Below are 24,806 nucleotides of genomic sequence, written 5' to 3' on the forward strand. Positions count from 1 at the left end.
TTTATCAATTATACACTGAAATTTCTCAGTTTTTTAGAATATACAACACTGATTACATTTTACATCTACAGTTTTTCCCCCTGTTGACGCGCGGCAAGTACCGTAGCGTACTCACAATTGGGAATCCCCTTTTAGGACATGGATTTAATAACCTACCAACTGGTTCTACGACGCTATTTTTCTGTAGTTTGCAAAGGAGTGTGTAACTTGACTGAAAAACTGCTTTGATGTACCGGCGGTGGGAACTTTTACAATAAACATTAGAATAATAGAATAGAAACAACAATATAAACAGGTCCATCCCAAATTACACTCATAGCGATGTTGTTCAGGCCCTAGCCAGGGGAAATCTTTATGATTCAGGAGAACCCCTTGACGTTAGCATTGAACGCAAATGTGTTTACCGGCGGGAAAAAGTAGGCTACGATCGTTTTGCCAATTGCGAGCGGCTAATATTAGAGACGTGTCACTGTGGAAACAATGAATGCGCTAACGAAATTGCTGTACTCGTGCGTAATTAAGAGTGGAATAGAAATTTTGTTTTATATCATGTGATCCACTATCCTGTAATTAAATGAAAATAAGAATCTACTTAGGTGCGTTATACCATGGAGGAAATATACACCATGGTTATACCGTATAATTTAATACCTGTATGTTTTTTAATTTATAATGCATTTGTAACGTTTTATTTAATTATTGTATAAAACAGTTAATTGATAATACTCCTTTAATAGTTTTAATAGTGTATGTAGAGTGCATTAATTTACTAGTGGAAAATATTAATCTGTGCAGCTGATTTTATAATACAAAATGCTGTTATGAATTTTATAATACCTTTATAAAAACATAGGATTATTGAAAGTAGGTGTAATATAAAGTATAGGAATTAATGCACAAAACGAGGTATTTTTCAGTGGTTACCTAACACATTTAATAGGTTGCTTGTTACTTGTTTGGATATTGATTTATTTTATGATAGTTTAAGGGTAAAATTGTTAAATCTCTATAATGTTCCGATCTTTGTTTATGTTATTGTTGCTTTTTTTAATGTATTGTTATACTGTAGTTCATTATGTTTAGATTCAACCTGTTAGTGGCGGTTTCATCGATCAACTGAATAAAATAAATAAAATATTATTTGGTATTGCACTTAAAAACAAACATTAAACTTTGGAGCGGATCAAGTGGTTTTTTAACAGCATCAAATGTTTTGTTGTGATGTCTATAAACTGTTTTTAAACAGATCAAAATAATCAAATCAAATCTTTATTTGTTCCATATATAAAAATGTGAACATGGAAAAATTGTTTTCTATGACAGCAGAAACAAAACATTCACAATTACATTATACAAATCACGCTTAAACATTAAAACAAGCTTTCAATGGTGTGGCAACACACACACACAATCTTTTCGTTGAAACATGGCCTACAAACATTTGTGTCCTCAAGAAACCACAGCCACTGATATTATATTTGTTGTATATTATTCTTAAAATAATAATATATTTTCATAAATTAAGTTTTAACTTTTTAATATTTTCAATTAATAAATTCAGTAATATGTATCTTCTACAATGCTTTTCAGGTTGATTCAGTGTTGTGAATGTGTGTTGCCTCTATAATATAAGAAACAATTCTGGCAGTGACAAGAATCATCTGGCAAATAAAAGAAATAAGATGAAGCCTATAGAATACCTAAAAACAATAAAATAACTTACACAAATGTCTTGCACACAAACGGCTGGTTTCCATTTGTGTTGTAGAATGCATTTGGGCCTCATTTCTAATGAGCAGGAGTAAGTTTAAAAACAATGTTTTTTTCTTACCAGCAGAAATATCTTTAAAATGGTTTTAAGATCCCAATTGATTGCAGTTATAAACTGGTATCCATGTGGCAATTTTAGCAACTTGACAAAAACAGTAGCAAATATTAAGCTGCAACCTTTAGATTATAAAAACAACTAAATGAAGCCATTAAAAAAAATTCAATAGAAATTGTTAACTACAATAATCAACTTGTATTGACTCTTTTTATCAGCTCACAGACTAGTTGATTTTAATAATGCTTATGATATGCAAATAAAGGAACAATAAAAATGCAAATTCTTGTAAAATTGATAAAAAGAAATTTTGGTATCTAAATTTTTTTTTGTACAGAATACTGAATAGTCCCACATTCCATATTATGCTTGTTTTATAGATACATCCAAGGATGCCTGCAAATTGACTGGTTGTTGCAGTGATCATTCATTTTGCTTGTCTATACTTTAATCATTGTCATTCAGCATCCATTTAAACATCATAATTCTACTGTATTAGAACTAGGTAAAAGAAAATAGTTAAAACCAAAGAGTTTATCTGTATTAGATTGTACCAGGGAGTAACAACTCCCTGATTATACTGTATAAATCCAAGCAATCTATTAAAGGTGCTCTAGTGATTTATAATATATTTAGGGTCACTTTGTTTAAACCAAATTTTATACTGTAATTAAATTTCCAACATATATAAGCATGTATATGAGAATGGCTTTGAATTGAAAGAGGTAATTGCATGTGCTTTTTTGGTTTATCACCAACAGAAACTAGACAATATAAACAATGAGTGCAATCAAGGATAAAAACATGTTTATTATCAGTTATTCAAATAGCTTTAACCATGTAATAACAATAAACTTATTTCTCTATGCTTTAAACATTACTTTTTTTATATAATAATGCCCGAACTTTAGTCGTAGTTCAACTTGAAAAAGTCCTAGTTCGAGCTATTACTTCAAATTCGATTCATAAAAGAAGTAGTTGAAGTTTGCAGTTCGACTTAATGAAGTCGAGCTTTTAGTCTGGGTAACAAAGGCTATATATTGGCCAATAACAAGAGAGTATTTGAGGAGCAGACGAAATTTTGTGCATTGTTATCACTTTCCACGCATCAGAACATATACATGAAAAATAATTGTAATTGTCAATTATAATAGAACAAGATCAGTATTAATTTACAAGTGAAGTACTTTTGATTAACAACAAACAAAATCTTCAAAATATGTGTAGAAACCATGGCGGTACGGTAACTTTCATATTTTCTAGGCCTCCAACAAAGTATAATTGCGACGACCACATACTTCATAGCGTAACAAGCGATAGGCCCCTAAACATTCCATCGCATGGTGAATTTCCGCATCTCCCATTGTCGCTATGGCGTGACGCAGTTCAAGTCAGACTTGCGGGAAGATAATAATTAATGTAATTTGTATACGGTTGTAAATAAACATGATTTGCATTATTATATACCAATGTATATTTAATTAAGTTAATATAAAAATAGATATTTCATTCTTTAATATCTGGCCAATATAACAACTCAATGACTGTACATTTTTTATAAACCTTGTTTAAAAACTACTTAGTCGGCGATTTAGCCTGCCCCCTCAAGGACTAAAAAAATCTATCAAAATCCGTCTCGATTTATTCGAGGTTGACCTGATTTAATCGCCGATTTAGTTTTATGAATTAAAATGACGTAATTTTTTAAGTTTTAGCTCGAACTACGACTAAAGTCCGGTTTAAGAATACGGGCGTAAGAGTATTTTGTTTATATTACAAAAAATAAATACAAACTTATTGAACTGACCTGTTTACTTGTATTGTATTGACAGTTTTTATTAGTTACAAAATTCATATTCATTCACCTATATTATACAACTTGTGATTTTAAAATACCATAATAATTTTGAAGTTCACCTATTGTAATGTGTTATTGTATCAATCATAATGCAATTTGTGAAAGTTCACTGGCTATGATGTTGCAAATAATATGCACTATATAATTTCCAATCATGGATCACACTGAGGCTATTCCCCAGGAACTAACTAGTTGAATTGCGATTGTTAACCAGGACCAGCATATCTTAATCCCAAATACATATTTGTGTGCAGAAACAAGCATTTACACAGAGGAACAGTTTTTTGTTCTCCACATCAACTTTTGTTTTTAAAGATGTTCAAACAATAATAATATACCACATTAAATATCAAACAATAATGCATTCTCTCACTTTTTTTTAGTCTTGTTGAAAAGGCAATTCACTGCTCAACATTACTTATATAAGCTATGACAGAGGGTCGCATTAACAATTGTTAACAATGGTGCGGTACAAAGTACTTCAACAGTATGTATGCTGCATGTACTGTCCCATAATTCAAACTTCAATAATCTTCACTATGTCGACCTTTTTTCAGTTTTACTTCAAATCTGAAATTTAAAATGAGAACAGATTGAATATGCAGCATATTGCATAGAGTTAACTTTAATAATATTATATTTGAAAATAAATTGGATCAACACCAACAAAGAACACTAAAACCATTTTGATTTTGTTTTTCTTCAAATAAATTATGGATCTAACTATCCATTCCATTGGTCTATTGGTGGTTATTTTTTTTACATAATATAATAGATACCATTATTAGATCCATCTAGTGGTCAATTGGCAGCATTATTCTAATCAACCAATTCAGAACATGCAAAAAAAACCAATCAATAAGGACTTTACAGGACAGCGCTAAGCATGTCTTAAATGTTTAATGTGGTGAATTTAAACCTGTGACTTGCAGTCTAACTGGGCTGCATTGTGCATGTGTGGATGGCACGCCCCTTCGTCTGTCCACAGTACTACACCAGGGTAACCCCCTACTCTATCGAAAGATGAACCTCAACTGAAAAAATTCGAATTAGGCCCTCTACGGACCCAAAGCAGCCAGAAGTGTAGCGCCTACCAGATCAGCACACCAGGAGACAATCCTCTACTCTTTTTTTAATAGTTCTTTAACATGAACTATATGTACAAGAAATAACTTTATGCCCCATTCGAAGCATGAGGCAATGTAGTAAACCATCTTGCCTAAAGATACAATCAATCAGTATTCTACAGATGCTTGACCTTAATATTCCCTTATCATTATATCATTATACTCCGGTCTATACAGCACCAGAAGTAGTGTTAACAGACGGTTTCCCATCCCAAAACGCCAACGTGCCTAACATTGCTTAACTTCAGTGATCGGACAAGAACCGGTGTTTCAATTCAGCATGGCTGTATGTCCATGACAGCAGCATATCCAAATGTATGCTACAAAACTGTGATTACCTGTGTTTATTTTTGTTTTTCCTCTTCTTGTGTGAACTGCTTTTCTTACTACTACTGTGGCTACTATGTTCATTTGTATTACTATTATGGATCATAGTTTCTAGATCATGACCATCAGGGTCTATCATATCAAACTTGCTTTGTGAACCATCTGTAGTTGCACTTACAGATTCTCTTGCTTCACCTTCGTAAAAACAAATAATTTAAACAAATTATGTTTTATAACTAAAGGAGTGCTTGCTTTACTCACCCATAGATGTACAGTATGGTTCTTGAAAACTGTGAAGTTTAATGCTTATGATATAACAAATAATGAATGAAATTATTTGCCCCATTGCATGAATGTAAAATACTCATTATTTGTTTTATAACACACCTACTTTTACATTCCATAAGGCAGTAATCCAATTGGATGCAGAGTAGAACAATTATAGAGGGCGTGATACTACAGGTGAATTTTTAAATGCACAGTTAACGCTGACAGCCTAGCCTCGCACGTCACTGCAACACAACAGTTCTTTGATCCAAAGAATTTCTTTAATTAACCGTCTCTTAACAACAAATCAAAGCCAAATTGTTTACTAATGTACTGTATATGTAGGAGGCATCTAGCTTTTTAGGCTTGTAATTCATTCCTGTCACCTTTTGGTGCTTTATATTTTGTATAGTTTTTAATTTTCACTCATTTGTTCTTGAGAATAGATCCATGATGATGATCAACATTCATAAATTCTCTTTTTATGTAAGTTCCATTAGATTTGAATAAAGCTGAACTGACAGTCATTTACTTCCTAAAAACAAACAATTTAGTTGAAGTTTTCACTAAACAACAACAAAAACCGAGCCAGAATAGACTATAAGAACCTAAAAAGAGGTACTTCAATTGCTTAAATTGCAACTTACGTTTATCAACTGATGACTGATCAGATAAACCACTACATGCCTGAAAGAATAAATGAAGCTAAATTTGTTATATTATCTTATCAGTAAAATCCCTAAACAACACAGCCAAAACCTATTTACAGTAGAGAGTGCCTATTAAGAGATTTGCAATCATCATAAAATTATTATTAATTCATTGTTTCAATTTACTTACTAAGTGTGAGGTTATTGATGACTTTGAAAATAAACGATCAGCTTCTTTAAACTTCCTGTTTCTTTTGTCAGTTTTGCTGTTGGTATTCCTGTTAATGAACCAGAATTTATAGTATTAACTTGTGCAATTAAAATGTTGTGATAATATTATAAATGATATTAATTATAAGCCTATGGGCTATTTATTGGCAAGGTAATGTATATCAAGGAAAAAAATATCCATGGGGAGGCCTACGGTACCCTTTTATATGAACAACTTACTAATTAGTTATGATATTTATAGTCATGTCATGCTGAAATCCAACTCAAATAAATGTATTAACATTTAACAGCAGTCACTTATCTAACAAATGTGGTAATCATCGTCGCTGTTCCGAGTCATCTTGGTAATATAGTTGACGCCGGTGCTATTAGATGGTGATGATGGAACCTGCTCATTCAGTACGTTTGAATTTGTACGCCTTACTACGTAACTGAGATCCGATAAACATTTGAATGTCGCACCAAGTGCCATCAACTGACGTTAAGAGATAATGATGACGGGCCTTTGACTTGTTACGATCGGCTAAGACGTACTGTACACAAGATCGCATACTTCAATATTGGAGCTTATTGGAAAATGACGAACTGGAGCCTTGATCTTTCGCTATGTGCATGATTGGTTAACAACATTTGTGCTATGTGACTGTCTGACAGAGGAATTTGGTCATTAGTAAACTGGTCGCATTGCGTCCACATCTCCCTAGACGAAAGGTCACATGTGCATAGTCGAGAATTTAAGCGAGCAATGGTAGCCGTGAGCATAGTTGGGTTGATCCACTGTCACAAGTGACATAAGGTGTATATATTGTGCTAGTCTAGTTTTACTTTCCCTTTGTTGTGGCTATTTACCATTGTTCACCAGTGGTTCAAATGATTTACATGTCCGAAAGAGCCATCAAGACACCCACCATTCGGTTCTTGTGTAAGGAGTTCGTCTTCCACTTCACAGACAGCTTTCTCGGCGATTGGGTTCTTATTTGGGTTTTTTGTTCTTCTGTTTGCTGAGATATCTTGCTGAGATATGCTCCACAGAGGCATCCATGTCGTGAACGATCGTTTTTAGCTGATGGCACGAAGGATGGTCAAAACGCAGATGAAGTGCTGTGAGTAGTTCCTTTGGGAGAAGATAGAGGGTTGGGTGGATTAGGTGTAAACACAGGGCTTGCGTGGAAAAACCGTTTAAGCACTTTCGGTTTGAACGTCTAACAGATTAGGAATACAACGCAAGATATGATGTTTGGTTGGGGCCAAAAGTGAGATGGTTGAGATGCTTCTGATCGAGTGGTGTTCAGACGAAGTTGAAGGCGGGGGAGCCATATATGCATGTTGTGCCATCGACCATTACCACCTGACCGGCGAGTAGCTTAACGTCAAGGTTCTTAACGACGAGGCTGTTGAGAGTCAAGTCTTTACTGTCACATGAAAAGGTGACGTTTATCTCAAACATAACCTATAACTGTGAAGAACAATCAGCCTGGTGCGCTGAATGATTGCTAGGCTTAATCTGGACGCCGAGGAAACGTGCGGTTGACTCGCGAATGTTTTGATAAAATACTAATGTGTTATGATATCGGCGCATTGTAAGCCGGTTGGATGGCTGAATGGGTAGTGCCTGGGTCTTGCAATTTAATGCTGTAGCGTTAGGCTAAGGGTTCAAACTCATTGTTGTTATTTTTTTCTTTTTTTTTTAGATTACTCACCATCGTCTTTTCTCACCATTTTCCTAGAGGGAAGTTATGAAGGCCGGAGTCCGGCCAAATTAGGATAACCGATGTGTAGGGCGAAAATTGACGTATTCTAGCCTTTATAGGATTTTAATTAGCGAAAAATACATTGTTTGTGTACAATGGTGTATATTAACTCTACGAACCACCCTACGATCGACACATAGATAATTATCATAACAATACATCGTAGGCTACGTTCGTAGAACAATGACCTACAATCTACCTAAATGTTATTGTTATGCATACAAAACAGTAATTTCTTTCTTAATACCATGTGCAAATCTGTAAAAACTAATATGCAAACATCACACTGTTAAATGTATCCCGGGACATCATTGTGGTTTTTTTTGTAACAAACCAGATTATTTCAGCCTGTATAATTTTTAATTAAAACTACAAATAAATATGCTTAAATGGTTTTTGAAAAAATTATGTTAGAAAAAACACTGAATATCTAGAATTAGGTTATCATTTTTTTTTAAAACTGATTTTGGTTGAAGAAAATGATTTTCACATTTGTAGAATTTCTTTTGCACCTTTAACATAAAAACATTTGTTTTTACATTTAACGCCGTGATGTTTGCACATTAGTGATTATAAATGTTTACAGATTTGCCATGTTTGCAAAAAATTGGTTGTTTGCACAACTGAGTGCAAAATGTTTGCACAAATGTGACTTTTTGCACACTCAGTTCTCCTAAATACCCTATCAATCATAACTATAGCCCTATCCTGGGGTAGTACTAACATTTCATTTTGTTGGCGAAAGTCAAAATATTTTTTTTTAGTCAAATCAGTTTATATAGTCAAAATGGCTAAAGTCCAACTTTTTTATTTAGCCAAATGAATCGGTTTTTAGCCAAAATTAAAAATTGTTGAAATAATAATTTTAGTCAATTTATCTATGTCAATAAGTCTATACACTGTTCCCTGAATGTTTTTGTAAGGCATTTGGGGAGAGAGCCATGCCTAAATCACTATATGATTAAAAACAATTTTTGTTGTACAGTATTTTAGGGCGTGTGGCTCAGTATGTTGGACATTGGACTACTGATCGTGAGACCGAGGTTCGAATCCAACTCTCGTCGCATTGCTTGTATCCGTAGACAAGATACTTTACTTACGGTTGCCTCTCTCCACCCAGGTGTAAAAATGGGTACCCGGTTAGATCAAGACACAACTTTGCGCTGATTACTAGCTGCATTATGGAAGTATGTTTCCATACATGTTTGATCCAAAAAAATGACTGGGGTAATAATGTTCAGCGCATTGAGAGCTTGCTTATATGCGCTATATAAGAATGAACTATTATTATTATTATTATTTTATAATAATGATCAAACAATTGTTCAAATTGTTTTTAATCATACATCATTCATACAGTTATCAATTTAATAAGAAACATTTTACAGTTTTCTGAAATCCCCTGAACGCTATGTTATTTTTGTTTTTTTACGCTTGGCTGGTCATGTTTGTCTGATGGCTTCAGTACCCACCAGGCGAAAATTTGTCCTAATACTTCACAGTCACTCACCACCACCGCCGCGCAGTGGGTGAATGTTTTTAAATTGGGTATGCTCAAGAGGTGTGAAAGTGCAGTAGCGCCGGTCTACAAAATTATGTTTGGGTAGACTTCATCATCCATGTGTCGTGTAATGTCTGTCTCTCTGTGCAGTCTACCTCTACTATCTCCATCATATTGAAATAACAAAGAGACGCTGTCGTGTAACGTCTGTCTCTCTGTGCAGTCTACCTCTACTATCTCCATCATATTGAAATAACAAAGAGACGCTGTCGTGTAACGTCTGTCTCTCTGTGCAGTCTACCTCTGCTATCTCCATCATATTGAAATAACAAAGAGACGCTGTCGTGTAACGTCTGTCTCTCTGTGCAGTCTACCTCTGCTATCTCCATCATATTGAAATAACAAAGAGACGCTGTCGTGTAACGTCTGTCTCTCTGTGCAGTCTACCTCTGCTATCTCCATCATATTGAAATAACAAAGAGACGCCTGGTACAACGAAACAAGTTGACGAAAAATGGAGCTTGAAGTAAACAACATGATAACGAACAAAATAAATGCTTGGAGATCGACAAATGGACCTTTTAGTTGGACTTTACGCTTTCGGCAAAATGATTATTTGATTTCTATTTTATCATACCGTATTGTTCCTAATAAACGCCCCGCCCCTAATAAATGCCCCCCCTTCATTTTTTGTTAACACACCTTAGTGCCCAATCTATATAAACAGAGGATTCTCACGTTTAGAATTGGTTTTCAGCCCGGAAAGTCACATTTTTCAGCGACTGTGATAACGATGTACGCTAACAGCGTGACAAACATGTAGGCCTACACCGGGCGCGTAGGGTAATTCGCGCGTGTAGTATAGTAGGACACTGGACATTTTTTTTAATTCGCGACAACATACATCGCTGGTCTTTAAAAACCAGGAAAACAACGTGGATCAGACAATCGCATGTTTATTCACACAACACGGAATTGATACAAGGCATCTGGTTCATGAAGACCTTTCGAGTTGTTAGAACTTTTCATCAAGTTGAGGGCTGCATGCATCGTCGGCCATAAACGTATTGATTTTGATCTTCCTGTGCTGTTTTTAACGTTATCGTACACTGACTGATCTTTTATGGCGGGAAGTATAAATGGTATTTTTCTGGCGCTGTCGCTATATATTATGGTGTTGAAAAGATCACACCATCATCTTGAACATGAACAAGTCATTCATAAGTTATGCCCTTCTTCAATTTATCTGGATAACCGTACATCGAAAGATTTCAAGAATGTAGTCGGTGAGTGTTATACGTACTTATTTACATCAACCAAAAAATTCTCGCATTATGATTATAATTTTCATTGGAACCCCAGACAGCTTGCATGTAGAACTTTAATTATCTGTTTACTATGGTGTGGTGACATCGAATCCAACCCTGGACCAGTGAATGTACCTGTAGCAAACAATTGTTGTGGTAAATGTCAACGGCGCGTCACTACCAGAAGCAGAGCCATATCGTGTGATGAGTATAATAAGTGGACTCATATAAAGTGTACTGATGGTTTCATGACGCCCAAAAGATACAAGTACATTGTAAACAACAATACTGAATTTGATTATGTATACGTGGAATGCAGCTGGAAACATCTCCCATTTGATTCCTGTGGAAATCATAACGATGACATAGGATTAGGAACGCCACCCCCATTATTTAATTATAACGTCGCTCCTGAAGACTTCACGCGGTTTAAACAGAAAGGAATACACATTCTACACTTAAATACAAGATCAATGATCCCCAAACTACCGGAACTGCGCGATATTGCATATAAAAGTAAAGCTGGTATTATCTCCATTAGCGAAACATAGGTTGATGATTCGGTATCCGACAACGAAATTAAAATTGAAGGTTATTCAGTTCTACGAAGAGATCGCGACCGCAAAGGCGGTGGCGTATGTATGTATATAAGGGATGACATCGCATTTAACCGGCGTTCAGATTTTGAATCCGACGAAGCTGAAGTACTTTGGATTGAACTGAACCTGCCTAAAACCAAACCCATTATAATTGGAACATGTTACAGACCACCAAAGCAAACGAACTTTCTAACTCTGTTTGAAAATATGTTATCTAAAATTGGAATGGACAGTGAATTAATTGTTGTAGGCGATTTTAATATATGTACTTTAACAAAGTCATCTTTATTGAATAGCTATAATCAAATTGTAAATATGTTTAGTTTAAGTAATAAAGTAACTGAACCAACTAGGATATGCCCTACAGTAGCTTCATATATTATGTAATAATGAGAATAAGATAAGCCAATCGGGTACAATCGCAACAGGTCTAAGTGATCACTTAATGACATTTTGTACACGGAAAACTATTAAACTTAAGTTCAATGGACATAAAAATGTATATATCAGATCACTAAAAAACTATACCGTTGATCAATTTAGAAACATACTAATAGATATCGATTGGTCAGTAGTTACCTCTATCGGAGATGTAAATGAAGCTCTGTATAAATTTAATGCATTACTTTTGGCTGCTATTGATTCCATTGCCCCCTTAAAAACATTAGGATGAAACAAAGAACGGAACCATGGTTAACTAGAGAAATATTACAAGACATTGAAACCAGAGATAAATTATTAAATATGTATAATAAAAACAAGAATAATACCGACTTATTAATACAATTTCGCAAACTAAGAAATAAAATACAGCGTGATATAAATAAAGCTAAATCTAATCATTTGTTAAACAAGGCTGAAGAAAATATAAATAACCCTAAAAAATTATGGAAAATGTTTAAAGGTCTAGGCTATAGTAATAAATCTAAGGATAGTGCTAAAACGGTTATTGACCTGCCCAATGGTACTAAATGTTTCAACCCAGCCAAAATTGCTTCTTGCTTCAACGAATATTTTACTACTATTGCAGCCAATTTGGTCAGTAAACTTCCATCCCCTAAGAATGTGTATGACTGTACGTCGTCCAAACTTAAGGATTTCTATAGAACCGTTAGTGGCAATAACTTTATGCTCAACTCAGTGGACGAAGACTTTATATAGTGAATTAAACAAACTTAATGCGACAAAAAGCACGGGTGTCGATAATATACCTCCCCGCTTTATAAAAGATGGGGCTGAAATTCTAAAAGTTCCCATTACCTACATAATTAATTTATCAATTAGTACCAGTACAGTCCCAGAAGACATGAAAAAGGCCAAGGTCATACCTCTTTATAAAAAAGGTAGTAGAACCGATATTGGAAACTATCGCCCTATAAGTATACTCAGTACAATGTCTAAAATTTTAGAGAAGGCTGTTTTTATTCAAATCGAAAAATACCTTACTGACAACAACGTATTGTATAAATATCAATCTGGATTTCGAGCTGCCTTCTCTACTGACACATGTTTGATAGACTTAGTTGATTCCCTTAAAACCCAAACTTCTAAGGGAAATTTCTCGGGTATGGTGTTGGTCGATTTAAAGAAGGCTTTTGACACTGTGGATCATGACATTTTATGTAATAAGCTTAAATTAATGGGTATTGGATCTATAGAATGGTTCAAATCTTACTTGTCAATAAGAAAGCAAATAGTAACTGTTGATGATCATTGCTCTCAATCGTGTACTGTTACATGCGGGGTTCCTCAAGGAAGTATCCTTGGACCCCTTTTGTTCTTATGTTTTGTTAATGACATGGTAACTTGTATTGATCCTGATTGTAAACTCCTTCTATACGCTGATGACAGTGCAATTGTTTATTCACACAGAAATCCAGATATTATTTCTAAGAAGCTAGGGTCAACACTAGACTCCTTGTGTGATTGGCTTGTGGACAATAAATTAACAATTAAAGATGTATTGTCCCTTTGCCTAATTCCAAAAAAATAACAGATTTCGAAAAAAGGTGGGTCATTTTGAAGTATCATAATAGTTATTAACTATCACCAAAAATTTGTCGAAAAAAAAATCATTTAACTGAAATACAGACGTTTTTTTTGTTAAAAAAATAACTCTGACTTCCAGTCAAAGTTTTCGATCAAAACATACCCCATAATGAAACGCGCTTGTTTGGCTACTCTGTATGCATAATCATAAAACTTCCTCACGATCTGTGTGAAAATACCTTCTCAACCGTGACGAGTTGTAAACAATCCTAATTAGCATATGCATAATGCGTGCTCGTGGTTTGAAATCTTTGTTTACTTTCACTCGCAACGATTTTCCAGACGAAATGTAATCAAACTAATTTACCTGTTAATTACGTAAACTTGTTGCTTTTGGCTCGAATTTTCGACTTAAAGTGAATAACTTTAATATTACTTTTTTATGGCCAATTTAAATTTAGAATATTTTGACCTTCATTTTTTTGTGTTTCAAGGGGCAATACATCTTTAACCTGGATAAAACTGAATGTATACTATTTGGTTCTAAGAGAAAAACTAAAAATGTTAACAATTTTAATGTCTCAACAAATGGTAACAATATCAACACTAGTAATTGTGTTAAGTATCTGGGTATTGAAATAGATCAAAATTTAACGTGTTCTGAATATGCATGTAAAACCATTAAGAAAATAAATAATAGGCTTAAGTTTATGTACCGCCAACGTAAGATACTAAGTTGTAAGAATCGTAAACTATTATGCTCTGCTCTCATCCAATGTGTTTTTGATTATGCTGCATCTTCTTGGTTCTGTGGAACCAGTAAAGCTATCCAAAGAAAACTACAAATTGCTCAAAACAAAATGGTTAGACTCATAAAAGGAGTTGAACCCAGAAGACATATAGGTGCTGATCAATTAGACGATTATGGATTGTTAAATGTAAAATATCGAGTAAAGTTCTTGCAAATTAGCCAAGTTCATAAGATATTTATGGGCAGAAGTGCTTCATACCTAAATGAAAACTTTCGTAGAGTTAATAACTTACATGGTCACTTCACTCGTGGTAGTAAATTCAATTTCATTGTACCTAAAGTCCAAGGCATAGAATGCAATACATTCTATTTTAATGCAATCAGAGAATGGAATAACCTTTCTGACTATATTAAACAAATTTCCAACACATTTAAATTTAAAACTGAATTGAAACAATATTTCAAAATTAAACATAGATAAATTATTATTGTGCCATTATATCAGATGTTTTGCTTATATATTTATAAACCCCGTCTCATAATGTTTGTTTTGTTAAAATTATAATTACTATCTTTTTTGGGACCACATTGGAATTAAGTTGTTTTACTTTAAACGACTTTGTGTTTTCCCGTGCATCGTCAGACTTCATTAATCCCGCCATTTTTATTTGCTTTTTTGATGTATTTTAATATTTAAGGTGATAATATATATTATTGATGTATTTTATAATGTTATGTATTGAGATGCCAAATAAATGAAAGAAAAGAAAGAAAGGCACAGTTGCATAGCAGGGGGTTTGGAGGTACCCTGTGAACTTATTTGTTGCACACCCAAAAAAACATTGATTGACCGTCTGAAGCAACTAACTTGTTTAGGGTAGGCCTAGCCTAGCTAGGCCTCATATAGGGCCTAGGCTCTATTTATGATTTTTACATTTCACCCCTAACAAACGCCACCCCCCCTTTTTAAAAAATGCAACGCCTTGGGGGCGTTTATTAGGAACTATACGGTATGTCATCGCCAAAATGGCTAAAGTAGCCGTTTTTTATTTTTCGCCAATCTTGAAGCGTTTTCGCCCATGGCGACTTGGCAATCGGCCAGTGCGAGCCCAGCTATCAGTATAAAGTGTAAATTGTATAAAATAGGATCTAGAGTGAGAACATACAAAACATCAATGATAAAAATCACTAAAGATTGTGTATTTGAACCTAAAAACAATGTCGACTTGTTGACAACAACGACAACAATTTGATTACACGGTAATGTGTGGAAGAATTGGGTTTTTCATAAAAATGTGACCTTCATAATTTGACTCAAATTTGACTTAATACTAAATAAAAACAAACTTGTTGGTAAGGTAACGATCCCATCCACGAATTATATTTCCATACAGTGCTGTGTCTTCTAAGTAACTCCCTTCAAACGCATAAATTTGACGTTCCAGATTAGCAAGAGTTTCCTATAAAAAAAAGTGAATGAAGTTTCAATTAAAGCTAGGCCTAGATGTTGACTGGGCAAAATCAGGTCTGAAAATAGGGAGTTTCTTTTAGTTAACAGTACTAAAACATGTGCACCTATAAGGTTTTTTGCTATATGCACGCGCAGATAGTAATCACTACTTTACCTTCTCTGATCCAATATCTATTGGTTTCTAATTTATAGTCAATCTAAGAATTTCAGAAAAACGCACGTAGTTACGATATGCAACCATAATTTCATAAATCAATGTCAGGTCCACAACTACATATATACTGTACGTGCATCTGCTGGCTAAGTATACTGCTTTCGCCATTTAAGAGATCTGCCACCAACAAAAAATGACCCGACAATAACAATAGGCTATCGCTCTACTGAGAGCGATAGCCTAATATTATATTTTTGATCTTTGATATAATTTCATTTAAATTTATACCAAATTTTGCCCATATTTTGGTGCATTACAGTTCTCAATAATTAACAAACAGTACAAATATAATTTTTATAGCAAAAATCGTCCGAATGATGTTAAAAATGATGAATTTAGCAACAAAAATTTAAACCAAACGAGAGTATCTATGGCACACCCATAGTGCCTTTAATAGGAGAAAAATTAGTATTGAACAACAGCAGATCATTATCGTCACGTTTTTTTGTTCAAAAAATAACTTTGACTTCCAGTCAAAGTTTTCGATCAAAACATATCTCATAATGCAACGTGCTTGTTTGGCTACTCTGTATGCATAATCATAAAACTTTTTCGCGATTTGTGAACAAACACCTTCTCACCCGTGACGAGTTGTAAACAATCCTAATTAGCATCATGCATAATGCATACTCGTTATTTGAAATCTTTGTTTACTTTCGCTCACGACGATTTTCCAGACGAAATGTAATCAAATTAATTTACCTGTTAATTATGTAAACTTTTTGTTTTTGGCTCGAATTTTCGACTTAAAATGAATAACTTTAATATTACTTTGATATGGCCAATTTAAATTTAGAATATTTTGACCTTTATTTTTTGTGTTTCAAGGGACAATACATCTTTAAGCATAGATAGAAATGGTTTAATTAATTATTTTAGTACATACGAAATAATGTACAGTATGCGAATATAAATGTATTGTTTGGTGATTAAAAGGTTTGTTTTTTTTCATAATTTATTTAATCATGGTACTACTATATGATTTCAAAATATTATTTAAGCTTTATATAAATATTTCCCACTAAGTTTGCTCGGACTGTACTACTACTAAGTTAACTATGACCATGTACACTAATGCAATTTGGGGATGTAATTGTTGAATAAATGTATTCATTCACACATATAATATTTAATATTTATTTATATTAAGGCTGTGACAACTGGGTTTTCATAATTAACAATTATGTACTCTTGTTTGGTAGGTATTTGCAACATTCCGAGTCTCGTTTGTTTTCGTTTGGTGTTAGTTAGTAGGACCCTCTCATGGGACCATTGCAGGTGTGTGACCGAAACGGTCGTCAACATTTTCTATGGGACGCCAATACCGCCACAGGAACAACAAGCTAATGCAGTAATATGAACGTACAGTAAAGCCTATGAAACCAATAAAATAAAAGAATTAACATATTTTTTAGTTACGTTTTTTTTAAAATAATGTTTATTATAATCATTCACCATTCTAAGCGCAATATAAATTTAATTAACATATTTAAAAAAATATGGTACGTCAATTATTGAAGTTCAAATAGGCAAAACAAATACGAACGTACTGTAATAATATTAATATATGTTATGTAGTAAAGCTATTTATAAATATTGTTATTTATTAGGTCCATACTGAATTCAATAACATATGAAATTGTGTAATACCTTTTAATATTATACCAATAAATCATTTTAAATAAAGTTGTGTCCTATTGTCTTACAATTATGTGTATCAACAAAACCTCTGCGGGGCTAATTGTTTTGAATTTATGTTAGATGTTAGCGCATTAACCGCGTATTATCTGTGGAGCTCCACGTATCGGCGTCATCTAACATTACATAAAGACAATAATCTATTATTTGCACAGATATGCCACACACTTTTTGGTGCTTACGTTTTCCGTCAAAATGGAGTTTTTATCAACATGAACACTTGTATTGAATGCCAACAATCGAGAATCAAGAGAGATTGCTATGTGAGGAGTGTGATAGATGGCAAAAAATTGAATTTAATAAATATATTATATTATGGTATTTAAATATTTTTTGAACTTAATTATACAGTAGGTTTACAGTATTAGTACTAGGGAGACATTTTAGATTTTAATAATAATAGTTAATGTAAATGTGCTGCTCTTGCAGCATTTATTTTGTCCAACTCTTTTCTGTACACTTCTACTGTATAACTATGTTTACACAATATTCAATAATATACCATAAACATATACATAAATAATTAAAAATATCTATCTGTTAATATTAATTCACATAGGCCTATGTCATAAGTCATTTCAATCTGAAAAAAAAATTATACCACACATTGTTTTGATTGCACGTTGTATAACAAAACGACACACGCAGCGTTTCATACATTCAATTATGTTTCGGCTGTAAACCGCATTGGGTGCCAAGGTAGTGCGACCTACTACACGCACGGTGGAGCTTCCCCTTTAAATGCCAGACACGTTCCATGTTTTATTTTTTGTTCAAATTGAGCAAGAATATCATTGCGTAACTTTAGAAAAACTATTTTAACGTTTTTGCGATGGGGTGACTTTGTAATGGGGCATTACACGCTGTTACACGGTGGACAAAAGCACCAAATTTGGAATGGAGCTTCGTTGGGACCTACCAATTGATTTTTGCTTAGGAGCCACTCTGGTCGTAATTTTTTTTTTTTAAGATGGCGGCCAAAATCCAAAATGGCCGCCAATAAATTGGAAAATCACATTTCATTTGTTGCAGAAGTCACATATAGGCAAATGAAATATCAAAACATAAGTATTCATGGTCATTGAAACATATTTTAGACATGTTGCATGACATGGGTCATTCGTTGTTAAGATGGTGGCCAAAATCCAACATGGCTGCCAGTAGCCTAAACTGGAATATCATTCTGGTTGCAGAAATCCCATATAGGTATTAAACGAAGTAGGAAAACATGGAGTAATCATGGTCATCGAAACATATTTTAGACATGGTACATAATATAGGTCACTCGTCGCAAAGATGGTGGAAAAAATAAAAAATGGCTACCAGTAAACTAGGAAATCACATACAGTATCTGTGGACGGCAGAAGTAATATGTACTGAAGTAGCTGTAGTAAATGGTAGAGGTGGTATGTAAATTACAAATTACTGTGTAAAAAATCTATAAAAAAAAGTTATAACCAGTTCAGTTTCTGAAACCACATAAAATGTGGTATTTTTGGGAAAATAAAGATTGAGGGCGCTGTTCACATAAGTAAAATTACACCTTTTAACCTGTAACTAATTAAGTTTTTGTCAGAATATTTTTTAAATGGTCTTATTTGATAGATAATTACATTTTCTTTAATTAAAGAAAGCAAATTTTACACTAAATATCCATAGTTCAGATAAATTTACGTTAAGTGCCTAAAATCAGCAAATATAACACATTTTAATACATAACATATACTATTGGATGTTAACAAATTACAAATTTAGTTATCATAAATAGGATTCAGATTCTTTTACATTTTCATAGAAACTTATAAAACATATAAATATATATTTTTCTAACAATTTCTCATAAAAAAACTTTTACGACCACTAGTTTTTGAGATATAGAAAGGTCTACTACCAGTACAGGTCAAAGGTCAATAACAAGAATCTGGGTCATTTTCTTGGAAAAGTTTGTATAAGACTGAATAGAAACATCCATCTTCTGATTAATTTAAGTTTAACACTTTGACTGCCAAACACGAAGATCTTCGTTTTTGGAAACACAACGCTTGACTGCCAAACACGAAGATCTTCGTTTTTCGCGTTTTTTTTACGAAATCCGGTAGATAGGTTAATTATTGGTATATACTATAAATATGAACACTATATTCGGTCTGGACCGTCAATATTTTACAATTTGAAAGTAACTAATCTGGTTACGAACGACTGTCAAAATGGTACCTGTCGAAATAACAAACACCGCGCATCACAGTAGCGCGTAGAGCGATGGCTTGCCGCATTGTGTATCGGTCGCGCACTAGCTATGCCGCCGAAGCATTACAAAGGTTTTTGTGGATTGACATGTTTGTTTGTTATCTGAATAAAAAATAATGGAGTCATTTTCAATATGAAGTCTTTAATTTTATTATTGTATGTATACCCTAATTGTTTTGGTGTTTTACTGAAAGTGACCGAGTTTCACGCAACAAACTTGTTTTGAAATGGTATGGATATTATCATCAGTTTACTATCTAGGCTAGTAGTACTAGGCTAGCCTAGGCCTAGTCGTAAAACGGTTCCGGACCAACTTTAGGCCTGGTTAACTAGGCCTGGTGTCTTTACTATGTGGATTTTGGCGAAACATTGATGTAAGATTTATGATTTATAAAATGTAATACAAAGTACAAACAGCACACCTACAGCACCCCTAATAAATAAATGTACAATTTTAAAAAGACAAGGCCTGGTTAGTCCAATTTTACAAATTTTTTCTGTTCCTCTCACCAACCAAGCTGCATCTTATAATAGGACTGAATACAATGTGTGTGCTATGCCTACTAGGCTATTACTGCTAGGGCCTAGCTAGGCTAGGCCTACCTAGGGAGTATGGTCGAAGTGGCCGCTAGTTTAATATCGTCATTTGTATGGAACGCCATGTGCGCCTTCGCCATGGCGTATGGCGAGTTGAGTTACAGCTGTATGTAAACCAATAAATATAATCCAAATCATGTACTATCGAATCTTTATATTTCTATAATAATTAAGTTTGCCTGCCGATAAATCAATGTATATTTTATTTGTATTTTAATATTAACTAACTAAATATATTTACATATACTATCGAATCATTAATAATTTACGTTTGCATCATAATCTACGTACCATTGAACCTTTATATCTCATTTACGTACTATTTATTTATTAATATCTCTTTTTTTAAAAAATACATTGGCAGTGAAGGGAAAAATAATGTTGAACTGACCAGACGTTTCTTGAGCACTCTCCTATCGAATCTTTATACAGTATTGCATTAATAATTTACGTACGGTATTGCCGAATCTTTATATCTCATTTACATACTATCGAGTCTTTATACAGTATTGCAATAATTTACGTACGGTATTGCCGAATCTTTATATCTCGTTTACTTTACTATCGAATCTTTATACAGTATTGCATTAATAATTTACGTATGGTATTGCCGAATCTTTATATCTCATTTACATACTATCGAGTCTTTATACAGTATTGCAATAATTTACGTACGGTATTGCCGAATCTTTATATCTCGTTTACTTTACTATCGAATCTTCATACAGTATTGCATTAATAATTTACGTACGGTATTGCCGAATATTTATATCTCATTTACATCTATCGAGTCTTTATACAGTATTGCAATAATAATTTACGTACGGTATTGCCGAATATTTATATCTCCTTCACATACTATCGAATCTTCATACAGTATTGCATTAATAATTTACGTACGGTATTGCCGAATCTTTATATCTCATAAATTACCGTACATACTATCGAATCTTTATACAGTTATTGCAATAATAATTTACGTACGGTATTGCCGAATCTTTATATCTCATTTACACTGTACTATCGAATCTTTATATCTCATAAATTACCGTACATACTATCGAATCTTTATACAGTTATTGCAATAATAATTTACGTACGGTATTGCCGAATCTTTATATCTCATTTACACTGTACTATCGAATCTTGTTTTTTTTTATTGATTAGTAATAGGGTGTGTTATACATTAAGTGTTATTCCATTGTAATACATTGTTTGTGTTTTCAATAAAGCAACATGGGGAAGAAAACGCGACCTTCTACAGCACTATTCCTGGCCGGCCGCCAGTCGTGTTATTAGCAGAAATTCGCGTAATTAATTACCGTACCATACAGACACTTGCATCTTATTTTAGTATTTAAAACTCATTTTAAATTGATCAATATTTATATATCTGAAGGTGAAAAAATAATTTAGGATCTTAAATAAATTGATGTCATCATGTTATTGTAATTAAATTATGATTGCGAACACTACTACAGTAGTTACTTTACTAATTAATTAATATACAATAACAAATATATATTTTGATATACTTTATTGCAAAAATATATATATTATTCTTAATAATTGGCTTATTATATATTATATTAACACCACAATGTATTTTATTGACTTTTTTAAACATATGTATCATTTAGAACAGTTAAAGTAAGTAAATCATCGATTCGCCATTTCGTTTGAAAGAATGTATCACATTCAATCTGTAAAAAAGAGAATAAATTACATAATAATGTAGATTGTTATTTACGTGGTCACAGTGCATTTCGGCCGCCAATCATTTCGGCCGCCGGTTATGGAACGACCAAATTCATGAAACTCCAAAAAGGACAAAATATGGCATGATCATTTCGGCGGCCAAGTATGGCGCGCCAAATTGAAATAGCCAAAAATAACTTTACCAAGTCTATGGAACGCCACAACTATGGTCATTTAAACTAGAGATCAGTTGTGCAATGTAAATACTATTTAAAGTTATATTATTTTACCGTCTGAATATTTTGGTCCAAATGAATATTGATTAAATGTTAATTATTTTTTTGTTATTTTACAGGTCCCGAAGATGCGTGTGCTTTGTAAAAATGTGTTTCTTTATGAATATAATAAATGTAAAACATACGAATAAAAGTGTTTTGACTGGCACATAAAACAACTTCAGCATCACCTCCTTCTTATTAAAAAAATGATAGCTTTGCGATAAGGGAAGTTTCATTTATAATTTCCAAACAAAATACCATAGGATGCGTTTTACAAGGCTCATTAAACAATGATCTTTGAAACCGCCGCTAACGATAACCGTACATATCTGAGGGGATTTTTCTTTGTCATTGTCGGACGCATTTCGTCATAAAATATATATATTAAAAAAACAAAGGCAGGCTAAAAATCCGACGCTAAGCAGTTACTATGCGCTAAAGAAGTAGGTGTATCTTTTTTTTTAGAATGTTTTTTTGCTTTTTGCACACTCCATATTAAATTTCAATAAACATGCGATGACGCGCGATGCATTGTTTATTTGTTTGTCCAAATATCCAAGTAAGAGGGTTCGATCAAATACGCCGATATTCTTTTTTTTGTCATTTAAAGATATATTGTCCCCCTAAAAAAAATATTTTTTTTAATTTTTTTGTTGAATGTGTTATTTTAATGTCACATAATAGTTATTCACTCTCACAAAAAATTGGGTCTGAAAAAAATTTATTTACCTGAGAAAAATGTAATTTAAAGCAAAAAATGGTCAAATTGTCTGGAAGACAATGAGTTTTTGGGTAATTTAACTGTTTATTTTGTCTTTTTATAGGTGAAATAATTTTTTTCCCCGTTTTTTTTCTTATGGAAGTGAACAACTTCATTAAAACTGCAAAATGGCCCATTCAAAGTTCGATTTTAAAAATCTTTATTTTTCATGATTTTGGGGGACAATACATCTTTAAATTAGATAATTATCGGATAAATGCGATAATTTTTAACCTTTGACGTGAATAATTGTTGCAATGTAATTGGGCATCTGGTTGTTTGGTAATGACTGATCATGCGCACCTTTATTGGTTGAAAAATTTACCGATATTTTGTTTTGGCTGCGCTGCTGAAACGGCCGTATTGAGCTGTACGCGTGCCATGCACGCGCTGCCGCGAACTACAAAATCCGGGATTCCCCCTTTTATGTAAACGATGACGTTTTATCTATATAAAATATAAGCTATATATTTTTAAGTAAAACTGGTGTAGGGCTACGTATCATCAGTCGGCAAATGAGATTGTTTTTAATGTATCGAAAAGTGGGCAATCCTGCCATAAATATCGCTGCTGTTTCTGACCGCCGATTCGGCTTAATACCATTTTAACACACATGGCGTGTCATACATATTCAAGAATAATGAACAGTACATATTTTGTCCTTTTTGGCGATTCATGAATTTGGCAATTCCATAACCGGCGGCCGAAATGATCAGACACCATTTACGTCCGAGGTAAAGAAAACCTGTCGAAACAATGACAATCAAAGATTACAAAACAACGACAATCAAAGCGCACACGGCGTTCCATACAAATTACCGTTATTGAACTAGCGGCGACCATAATCCCTACCTAGCTGGGCCTAACCTAAGCCTAGGCCTAGGCCTAGCCTAGTTAGGCTAGGCTAGATCGATTGAGTTGAGAAGTTGAGACGTGCAAATGCGATGCCTTAAGGCTTAAAAACTTACTTACGGCAATTTCAGTTCTTCTTTTAACAAGTTCTGACAATTCCGACCTCGTATCTGCTGTCTGTGATTGTGATGATTTTGATGACATTATGTTACACTTTAACCAACAAAAATGACTAAAAAAAGAAAAACTTCACAACAACAAAATGATGGCGGTTGGTTGGAGGAGGAGAAGCTAGCTAATAATGAATATCGTCAGCCACCAGTGAGCTGTAAGCCGAAGGCTAGATCGCAATGAACAATGTTATAGCAGTTCAAAAAGTGATTCTCCATGGAGAGGGAACCAACAAGATGGCGGCTGCAATCGACCAATCAGATATGCCCTACTATACGCAGTACGCACTACTACGCCTGTGTTGAGCCTATCTGCTGCGTACGTGAGAACGATACGCAACGCAACGATAACAATAATTATATTTAATTTTATAAAAACTTCACTGTGTTTTGACAAGAATATGTGTTGTAATTTATGTGGTCTTAAAAGTATTATATTAGATTATTATTTTTTATATTAAATAATGTTTTTTGAACACACACAACCAACCCGTACCCAAAAAAACTCTTACCCATCTTGGTAAACCCCAGTCAAGTCTGAAGTCATAATGCAAATTTTTAAACAATATATGATTTATGAATAAATGATAGCAATTCTTGGTTCGACGATTCGGCCCTGAGACGATTCGGCCCGGGAC

At 33.6% G+C, this 24,806-nt stretch overlaps 2 protein-coding genes across 3 annotated transcripts in view; one reads left to right on the forward strand and one right to left on the reverse strand.

The window, feature by feature from the left end:
* LOC144848637 (osteopetrosis-associated transmembrane protein 1-like) overlaps positions 1 to 17,475 on the forward strand; it is a 31,152-nt gene extending 13,677 nt beyond the window's left edge. Inside the window, exon 7 of one of the 2 annotated variants that reach the window (XM_078705458.1) lies at positions 17,071 to 17,475. In XM_078705458.1, coding sequence (XP_078561584.1) covers positions 17,071 to 17,228 — 158 coding nt within the window. In that variant the 3' untranslated portion in view covers positions 17,229 to 17,475. Of the gene's footprint in view, positions 1 to 1,590; positions 2,521 to 17,070 lie in introns of those variants that run through there. The other variant, XM_078705459.1, reaches the window with a different exon arrangement.
* Positions 2,616 to 24,806, reverse strand: part of LOC144848647 (chromatin modification-related protein MEAF6-like) — an 82,127-nt gene continuing 59,936 nt past the window's right edge. The window contains exons 2-7 of the mRNA XM_078705483.1: positions 24,119 to 24,253; positions 15,531 to 15,643; positions 6,245 to 6,332; positions 6,052 to 6,091; positions 5,149 to 5,332; positions 2,616 to 4,253 (exon numbers count right to left, since the gene is read on the reverse strand). Of these exons, the coding sequence (XP_078561609.1) occupies positions 4,208 to 4,253; positions 5,149 to 5,332; positions 6,052 to 6,091; positions 6,245 to 6,332; positions 15,531 to 15,643; positions 24,119 to 24,202 (555 nt within the window). The 5' untranslated portion in view covers positions 24,203 to 24,253 and the 3' untranslated portion in view covers positions 2,616 to 4,207. The remainder of the gene's footprint in view (positions 4,254 to 5,148; positions 5,333 to 6,051; positions 6,092 to 6,244; positions 6,333 to 15,530; positions 15,644 to 24,118; positions 24,254 to 24,806) is intronic.

Source organism: Antedon bifida, chromosome 7 (genome assembly GCF_963402885.1).
Source record: "Antedon bifida chromosome 7, ecAntBifi1.1, whole genome shotgun sequence".
Taxonomy (NCBI): Eukaryota; Metazoa; Echinodermata; class Crinoidea; order Comatulida; family Antedonidae; genus Antedon; species Antedon bifida.